The sequence below is a fragment of the Sceloporus undulatus genome, chromosome 3, assembly GCF_019175285.1.
Source record: "Sceloporus undulatus isolate JIND9_A2432 ecotype Alabama chromosome 3, SceUnd_v1.1, whole genome shotgun sequence".
In the NCBI taxonomy this organism is placed as follows: Eukaryota; Metazoa; Chordata; class Lepidosauria; order Squamata; family Phrynosomatidae; genus Sceloporus; species Sceloporus undulatus.
Window position 1 is genome coordinate 211,541,844 of NC_056524.1, and position 9,864 is coordinate 211,551,707.

A 9,864-nucleotide genomic window follows, 5' to 3' on the forward strand; every position below is an offset into this window, starting at 1 on the left:
ACAGGGAGGATGAGGTATTGAATGGTGTCTGTATCTCCATAGAGCCATCTACTAAATTGAGAGCAGGAATTCTATTATATTTGCTTTTCTAGCATTCGACTGTTCCTTTAACTATGTGTTGGTTAATTTTACAATTGGCTACCCACCTGTTATAACATATTTTATCATTAAACAAAATTAATTTTAAAAATGGTCTGAAGCTGTCTGCTTTTAATGGGATCTGAGTTTCTTTAGTCCTATAATCTGCCTCATGAGGCTTGTCTGTCTTCTAGGAACTGTAGCATTGCATCATTAAAATATCACCCCCCGCTGAGAGAAACATCAGTTCTATTCACTAAATGGAAATGCTGATGCAGTGACAAGTATTTCTAAAAACTGTATTAAAAATTCATTTATTCTTATCTAAGCATTTAGCTAACAATAAATGAATTTACCAAATGGGGATAATAATAAATTACACTATTCTTGTTGTTAACGAATATATCTGTCTGAAGGACTACATTAAAATAATAAATATTCTGTGAACCCAGCAGTAGTTCTATGACACCAAAAGAGAACTGCAGTTTTGATTTCTTTAGCTTCAGAAATGAGTGGCTTCGAGGAGACTGGTTAGCTGGGAATAGGCTTATATTGGTAAAGAACTGCATGATCAGGGCATTGCCATGCTAACTTTACCATTGTTCACCTAAAATAGAATATTTTTTCATATTCTATTTCATATTCTGTTTTTCATATTCACTAGCCTCCTGATTCTCAAACAAAAATAATAAAATCAAATGGTTAAATCTAGCTATGTTCTTTCTTTTCCTTTCTTTTCTGTGTCCTAGTTTTGGCCCATAATTTTCGCAGCTGGTTTTATTTATCCTTTCATGTGAGAGCGGAGAGGCAGATATTTAAGAACCTTTCTTGCACAGAAAGTCTTATTCTTGCTTGCTACTTAATTAGTACTTGTTTATGACACAGCCTCTGATTTGATTTTTGAAAACAAATTGCACAGTAAAGAAGTTGATATTTAAACTGTATGGTAACCACGGCTCCAGCTGTGATTCAAATATTGTAAGCCTTCAGGGGTTGTATTAGGCTTAGAAAATAGGAACTGAGGCCTGTAATTTAATGTCTGTCTTTTAAAGGCTGCTTTTTTATTTTTTTTTAGGACAGAAAACAAATGCATTCCATAGAACTTAAAATATTGACTCATTCTGCAAAAACAGCCTTTTCAGACCTCACTAGAGACTACTCGGATCCATTAAGTTAAAACTGGAAGAAGGGATAAAAGAATGTTATAAAACAAACTGAGTTAAAGATTGCAGGGGAGAGATGGCCAGTATGAAATTGGAATGAGCTCATGGCTTTAGTACATCGTGGGAGAGAGGCTATTGAAAAGGCAGCCCCAGAAGTAGGTTACATATTAAAAGTAGTGTGTGAGATACTGTGTATTACAGAATTGGAATTTGGCAGTTGTTTGGCTGGATAATACATTGAATGATGGTAAAGCTCCCATGGGATCATGCTTATAAAACTTGAATGGAATGGCTACATCTAGGATTTTGCGTACTAAAAAAACCCAAAAAACCATTAGATTCACTGCTGCTAGCACAAATTCTTTGCAAGCTGACTTGACAGGTGCATATATACACACAAAGCTCAAAGAGATGTTCTAGAATAATCATTAAAACATATTCTTGAGAGGATTAACAGAACACGAGGCCTACCCTAAAGCCACCAGATCCTGAAGATTTTCAAACCAGCCACTAAAACATTTAGGAAGCGTGTGTGTCCGAAAGCCTGATGTGCTTCCTAAATGTCAGGGAATCACCAGCTCCCCTCCAGCATCCCTAAATTGTTTGAGGAGCAGCAATTTCCTATGAGTGAAAACTTATCCCACAGTAAGCACTAGTCTAAAAATCTTCACTGTCTGATCTTGGAAGCTAAGAAGGGTCAGCCCTAACTATTGGAGTGGAGACTGCCAATGAATACCAGGTGCTGTACATTTCAGAGAAAGGAACTGGCAAAACCACCCCTGATTATTCCTTGTCTAAGAAAACCCTGTGAAATTCCTGTGATCACCACAAGTCTACAGGCAACTTGAAGGCATACACACACACCCACTTTAAAAGAGTAAGGCATTTTGGAATATCCATGTTAGAACATCTCCTTTGAAATTGTTTCATGCGACTCACCTTTCTACATAGACCTGAAACAAGTTCAATTAATGGAATGAAATCTAAAATTTCTGTCCATATATCATCTTCCTTCCCATTTTAAGTGAATTTAGTACTATAAAATTATTTTCTGCTGCTTTTTTTGATGGTGTACTTGTGACACAATACCTCTTATTTAATGTACTGCTGGTGCTGGGAAGTGTTTTAGAGTGCACAAAAGTTTAGATTGGTAATTTATGGGTGGAAATGTTTTTTCAGTTCAGAGGTTATTCAGGATATGTATCAGCTATTGACTGTGGGAATGTAGCCAGATGAGATATTTAAAGAAAAGGAATCCCATGGACCTGTGGTATCTGTTTTGTGGCTCTGCCATAATTGATGACTCACTCATTCTGAGGAACTGTAATGCTGCAGAGCATTAAGTTATTGACTGCTGTTGCTGTGTTAAGAGAAAACATTTAAAATATGTTAAATTATGTAGTGCTTGTTTGAGAGGTTTAGAGCATTTTGAGCATTTCTCATACATTATTTCAACAATCCTTAACAACATTCCTCTGAGGTAGGCCACTTTAATGATCCCAACAGCACAGTTAAATGGGGTTTAAGCTGAAAGAGCAGAAAGTCCACCAAAAGATTTTATGGCGGGTTACAGACCGCCATTTAGGATGCGCTCTGCGCGTCCTAGGGTTAGGAAGGGGTGTGCTAGGGTTAGGAAGGGTTGCTCCTTCCTAACCAGCCCCGTTTCCAACACGCACGGAGCGCGTCCTAAATGGCAGCGCCCATCCACATGGGCGCTGCCATTTTTACGTCGTGGACGCTGTGCGTCCAGACGTGGCGCAGCAGAAGTGACGCCGCGAGTGTGCACCTCGCGGTGCCACTTCCGGGGGCCAAAAAGGAGCGTCATTTCGGCGCTCCTTTTTCGCTTTGGCCAGAAGCCTCGCGGTCTGGCTGCTGGGGCTTCCCGCCGCAGTTAATGGCGGCAGCGGGAGAACGGCCACTTGAGGGCGGTCTGTAACGCGCCTATGGCTGCTCTGACATTTAAAGAAGCTCAGATCTCATTCTGTAAAGCAGTGATGTAACTTTTCACCTCCGCCAGTTTGTTGCATTATAGATAGAAGATTCTGGATTAGCTTTTGCAACATGGACCTGTAACTAGGGTTAATGGGACTTATTATTGGCCCATATGAACTGTGTGTGTGCCTTGACTGTCCAGTGCCTGCACATTGCATAGAAAAGTCAGTGAAGGTGGAGAAATCTGTCTTCAAAGAACAAGATTGTTTATTCCTAGAGAGTTGCGCCTCTTCTTGTTCACTTCCAGCTATTGATTAGAAAGAGTTCAGTCTATCTCTCTGTGATCTTACCAAATAAAACTGTGTGGATAAAATGAGTTATACAGATATGAGTGTGGGTAAAATGAGTTATACAGACATGACACTGGCATTCAACCTAAATATAAAGCATATGTCTTAGTTGTAAAAAGTTGAGTTCCCACTTTTGTGCTATGACACATGCTGCAAATTGGGATTTACATCAAATGAAGTGAAACATATACTTTGTATGTTTATGATACTAGATGGATTGCATCAGGTCCTACAATATTGAAAGCCATAGCATTTTACTGGCTTGATATTTTTGGTATTGCATAGATAAGTCTAAAGTTTCTTTCTCTAGAAGTGTTGTTGTGTTGTGTTTGTTGCAGTAGAAGAATTTAGAAGAAGTTGGTCTACAGAATAATCTGCAGGTGCCTGGATAGTTCAATCGCAATTTAGATAAGGTGTCAATACCATTTGGTCCATGCCTGGCAAATCCTTTAATAGGAAATGGCTTCAAAATCAGTCAGTCATAATTTATTATGGTCTATAGACCTAAAATATGCCCATTCAAAATTTGTACATTCAAAATACCTTCTTCATCTACTTTGAAGAACAATTGAATACACATTTTATTTATTTTATTTTTATCCCGCTTTTTCCCCAGCACAGGATTCAAGGTGACATGCAACATTTAAAAAGCACAGTGCAATTAAACTCTTAGTACAAAAGGTAAAATGCAATTAAACTAAATTTCTGTTTAAAAAGCACAAGTTAAAAAATTAAAAACAACATTAAAAGATACTTAAAAATAAAATCATACGCACACATCCATTAAAAGCTCTATCTGGTACAACACACTAAAGCCCAAAATCTTCCTTAAATCCAACAATCTTTTCCTTCTGGTGGAAAGATAGCATAGAAATGGCCAATTGGACCTTCTGGGGAGGAGACCTCCATAACTTCAGAGCAGCCACCAGAAAGGATCTCTCTTGCGTTGTCACCAAATGTGCCTGGGATGGTGATGGGATGGAGAGAAAGCCCTCTCCTGTAGATCTCAAGAGCATGGACAGGTTCATGTAGGGAGATAGGGTTTTTCAAAGAGTCTGGACCCAATATGTGTTGGGCCTTAAAAATCATAGACAACACCTTGAATTCTGTCTATAAATGGATCAGCAGCCAGTGCAATTGTTCCAGCAATTGGATTATATGATCCCTATAACCTTTAACAAAATGTAGCACAGAAATGGTAGTATGAATCAGACAGCATGTTGACTTACCATTGCAGGCTCTTGCTATCCATTACAATCTGAAAGAAGCTGGCTGATCTTTGTCTTATGTTTATTGCTTTTCTAAACTTGTGTTCTTGTCCAGTAGAAGTTTCATTCCATGTCTGATCTACATAATAACTATAGAACTGCATTATATTATTCTATATGTTAACTTCAGATTGCCACCATGAGAAGCTTGGTGGTTCTGAGTTGCTTTTTTTCTACAAGATCTTATGCAACCCTGTGTGTTATTTTTGCAAGGAGGAATAGTCTGTATTACAGATATATTGCTGTCATTCTTCCTCTTAACAGTTGTATATTTTAATATTGTATAATTGTGGAACTGTGCCCTTCCCATGAGACCAGATACATTGTAGCTTGGGAAGTGCTTATGTTTTGTTTAATATTTACCCATCTGTTATATTGATTAATGTTTTAGATATGGTTATCTATGCAGAATTCTGTGTCCTTCATAGTTCTACTTTTCCTACAGTTCTTTTACTTGAAGGTATCTAGAGTAATAAGCTACATGCAGTTACATTAAAGAATGAATCATTATATGTGTGACAGAGAATCTACTTGGTGTTTACTGTCACCTGGAAAAAGAATTAGGTTAGCCAGGTCTCAATATACAGTAAAAGGAGGTCTCTTATGTCTATTCTCTCCTAGCCCAGAATACACATGCCTAAAGATGGATTCCAGCTTACATCTTCTGGATACCAAGCATGGCTAAAGCAGGTTGGACTGTATTACTGTTTCTCATCTTTTGTGAGGGCTTGCACCAGAAACATAAATGTTTCATTTGTAAAGTACACAAATAGTTCAACACCCTCATGGTGCTGTGCAATCAGATATCCACCACATCTCTATATTTGTTTGTGTTATGTGTTTGCATGTTGTGTGCATCTCTTCTTTGCACTCTTCATGAGTAAAAAGTTCAAACAAGGATCATTAGAAGGGAGAGAGGGACAACGTTTGGGAAAGCTGCAGCAACAACTCAAATTGTTGAATTAAAATTAGCCTTCAAGTGTGAAGGTCTGTGGTTGTGGTAATAACAGCAAGGCCAGTGGGTTAATACACAAGAGGCTTGCATCTAAAGCCTAATTCAGATTTGATTGGGTAAAACAAGTGTGGACATTTGCTCACCTCCCATAACAATCCTGCAGTTTGACACAATCTGACACTACTGGGAGTCCCTGCTCAGACGTGTTCTGGTGCTATATTACTTTGGTGATTATTAAAGGCCAAGCTTCAGATGTTTCGGCAGCCTGGCTCTAGCAATTGCTGTCAGCATCTCAAAACAAATGTAGTATAAGAATTCTCCCCCAAGAGTCTTGTTTTAAACTTTGCATGTATGACACATGCATGTTCACAACATGTATGTAACTTCATGGGGAAATGAAGCAAATTCAGAGTAAAGGTAGAAAATCACTGTTTTGTAGCAAGCTGGAATTATCATATTACTGTGAAAAATGAGAGCAGATTTGATAAGATGCATCCTATTGTGAGGCTAGAATGAAAATTATTCTGGAGCCCTGAGTGAATGAAGTAAACAAATAGAGAACTTTTAGATTAAATGTGAAGAAACAAAATAGAGAAACTTACACTTTGTAGTTTTAAGTGGAAGGATAGAATCTTGTGGTCTCACACCTTTTATTGACTGCTTAGCTAATCTTCATGTATCCATAGCTCTGTAGTGAGGAAAACAGATAAGATTATACATTTGTTTTATGCAAAACAACAGATCATTGTGGAAAAATCTGTGAAAGGAATGCAAGGTGCTGCCCTCTAAGAACATCAATACCCTAAGAACTTTGTTTTATTGGGCTTTGAATCACATGCTATCTTTAAAGAACCACTAATGTAAAAAGGTGTTTCCAGTGACAACTGAGATGAGGACAGTAGTCTACTTCCAATTTTATTGAAAAATATTACAGTATATGTTTTCCTTTTTTTATTCAAGAGTACAGCTAGAAGAAATACTATCAAATGAATTATATTGTAAATTGTTCTGCCTCTCCTGGCTGCTTTTTCTTGCTACCTTAAATCTGGTTGTTAATGTTCATGTTACTGAAGCACTCTGCAGTGTTATATAGACTGATGTAATAGCCCCACTATTTGCCTAGGCAATATTACATTGGTAGATATGAAAGATGGCACCGACTCTTCTTTTTTTATATTGAGATATCTGAGGTACCTATTTGGTTCTGTCTCATCATTGAATACTTTGCCAGTGTAGCTGCTTATCAAAGACATAATTTAGACATTTCAAATTTTAAAATGTACTATATGCATATTATGGACTCTGTGATAATTTTTTGTTCATATCTTAGCACAATATTTAACGTAGACTTCAGAACTGAATATATATTTTTCTCATTAAAAAGGGTGGGGAGTGTTAGTATTGAGGTAACAGAGGTAATGGCTGATGTTTTAATTGTACTGTTTTAAGTGCTTTTATCTTTTTCAACTGCATTTTATTCTTTTAATGAGTGATGTGTTTTAGTACTGCAAGAGTTTAATTCTGTTGTAGTGCTCACTTCTATATGTTTTTAGCTGTATTCTTTTAAATTGTAAGCCACTTTGAGTTCCAATTTTGGGGGAAAAGTGGGATAGAAAATTATTATTATTGTACCCTTACCAGTTATTAAATGCAATTTTACTAGGAAATTATTTTTCCAGGTAGAGAGATAGATATGCCCTTAGAACCTGAACATACCTTTTCATTAATTTAAACTGTGGGTGTAAACATGATGGAGCTGAAACCATTTGTTGTATTTCTGGAGCATCCTCAGTAGTACTGAAAATTCCTCTTCTCTTTGTTATTTTCCAGAAGTGCTTATAAAAATGCACTTTGCTCATTTTATGTTGCATGACCATTCTCAGTTATATTTGTTTCCTCTTACTGATGTTGTCATAGCAATAAATAAATAATAAATAAATAATAATAAAAAAGAAAAACTACATATGAGATAATCTTGCTCACTGTTCCTGGTAGGTGGGATCAATCCTTCATTTAATCCAGGAAGAAGAAAGGAGCAATAACTAGAAAGAAAGAACACAGGAAACAGCAGCAACAAACAGGTTTGGAAAGGAGTGAATATTCTCATAATAAAAGGATCTCTTTGCATATATTTTAGCCCCCTCTTCCCATTTTTAACCCAGAAATTTAAATGGGGAAATATTCAGCACAATCTGAAGAAGAAAATATGGTAACATTAATTTTGATTGTTCAATTTGTAATACTGTTTTAACATACAGTAGTAGCAGAATTTTCAAGTTAAGCAATTATAGTCATCTCAAGTAAAGCTAATGCAGACCTGTAAGTGAATTTCTACTCTATCTACCTGAACAACAAAGAACTGTTATACTGCTTGCTACCTGTATAAATCTTAATTTTAAATTAAGAGAAACAATTTCCCTTTAAGCCTCATAACTGATCTTTCAGCTTTTGAACAGACTGCTAGAATAATAGGCTGAGCAAAGAACAGAGAATAATTTTATACCTGTTTTTCCTCATAGTCCATCTTCAAATATATAATTAATTAGTATTTATTTCTTAGCCTTGATTAAGCCTTTAGTAATTGAAAATATTTTGGTGTAAAATTGTGATACCCCAATAACCACTTATATTAAGAATAGTCCCCTTTGCCTTGCAAAGTATTGATCTTGTGCCTGACATAAAGTTCTCTGGTAAGATATATCCATGCCATCTTAAAGGCATTTATATTGCAATTAGATCATTTTGTAAGGATGGACTCATGCTATAAATACCAATAAATGACCATTTTATTTAAAAGCCAAGCAAACTCAAGAACTCAATCTGTCATTTCAGCTACTACCATTGAGTTAATATTATGACCCTCTATCCCTAATAGTAGGCTTTTACACTTATCCCTGCTGTGCTAAAGTGGAGAATATTCATGAGCAGAGAGACATACTAGCTTTGAAAACAAATTTCCAAATAATTTTGAAAGTTTCCTCTCTTACCCCAGAGCAGAACCTTTTACAGGGAGGGACACTTACAAATGTTGCTTTTGAAATGATCTATTCCTTAAAATGGAAACATAATTTCTATGAGCTAGTAACATTCCATTTCCAGGATACTAATGTCATTTTTTCACAGCTGGTTTTCTTTGTATATTTAATAAGCTGTACAGGTACTACAGATTCTTGAAAGGGTCTTGTACCCGTTCATTTAAAGATTGCACAAGCTGTGGTATGAAGTTATAGGCTCAACTGAAACATACTAAAACATGCGTAAGGACCCTTTGTTTTCTTTGATGTCTGAATTGACAGATGTACAGTGTGCCTGCGTCATACGCGGGTGCGATATATGTGGTTTTTAGCATATGCTGAAAGCTGTGCCGGAAGAAGCAGCGCAGTGCACCGGAAAAAGTAATGGTACACGCTGCCGCAGGCACGAGCCCCATTATCTTTAATGGGGCTCAAGCATACGCAGAATTTCCCTTATGCAGGGGGGGGCAAAATGGATCCCCCGTGTAAGGGAAGGAACCACTGTATACAGACCAGCACAAAAGCATTAGAAACCATACTTTAAAGTGGCTTTACAAACCATGGTTTGTCATAGTGTCTGAATTGACAAACCCCCAGTTATAGCCATTGCTCTATCTCACTTATAGCGATTACTCCACTTTCCAAGGAGAGGGAAATGAACTTATTAACTTAAATGCTGAGATGTTTTTTTATTTATTTTTTATGTTGGAGAATGAAAGCAGACAAGTAGCTTTAAAACATGATCTTCTATTGTACGCTTGTAAGACTGGAAGGTTACTTCAAAGATGCAAACTATGATTTGATGTATTGTATATAAACTTCTCACTGACATGTATTTCATTCTAAGACCATATTAATGTAGCTTGTCACTGTCATAGCTCAGGAATCTAACAATAACCTGCATACAGAGATTGAGGAGTGCCAACAGCTGTGTTACAGAGCCTAAGCTTGCGTTGTGTTATATTGCGTTGTATACTTTTGCATATTTTTTGAGAAACTGTAAACCGCTTTGATCTGCTGGAAAAGCGGTATAAAAATAAATTATTATTATTAGATTATTATTATTATTATTATTATTATTATTATTATTATTATTATTATTAT

The 9,864-nt window shown here is 36.5% G+C and overlaps 1 protein-coding gene across 7 annotated transcripts in view; it reads left to right on the top strand.

Moving 5' to 3' along the window:
* The window catches only part of BTRC (beta-transducin repeat containing E3 ubiquitin protein ligase), a 207,816-nt gene that overhangs the window by 21,602 nt on the left and 176,350 nt on the right, over positions 1–9,864 (top strand). For 4 of the 7 annotated variants that reach the window (XM_042456505.1, XM_042456509.1, XM_042456507.1 and 1 more), the window contains exon 2: positions 5,413–5,481. The exons of the other annotated variants lie outside the window; for them this stretch is intronic. In XM_042456505.1, the coding sequence (XP_042312439.1) occupies positions 5,413–5,481 (69 nt within the window). The remainder of the gene's footprint in view (positions 1–5,412; positions 5,482–9,864) is intronic. 7 annotated transcript variants of the gene reach the window in all.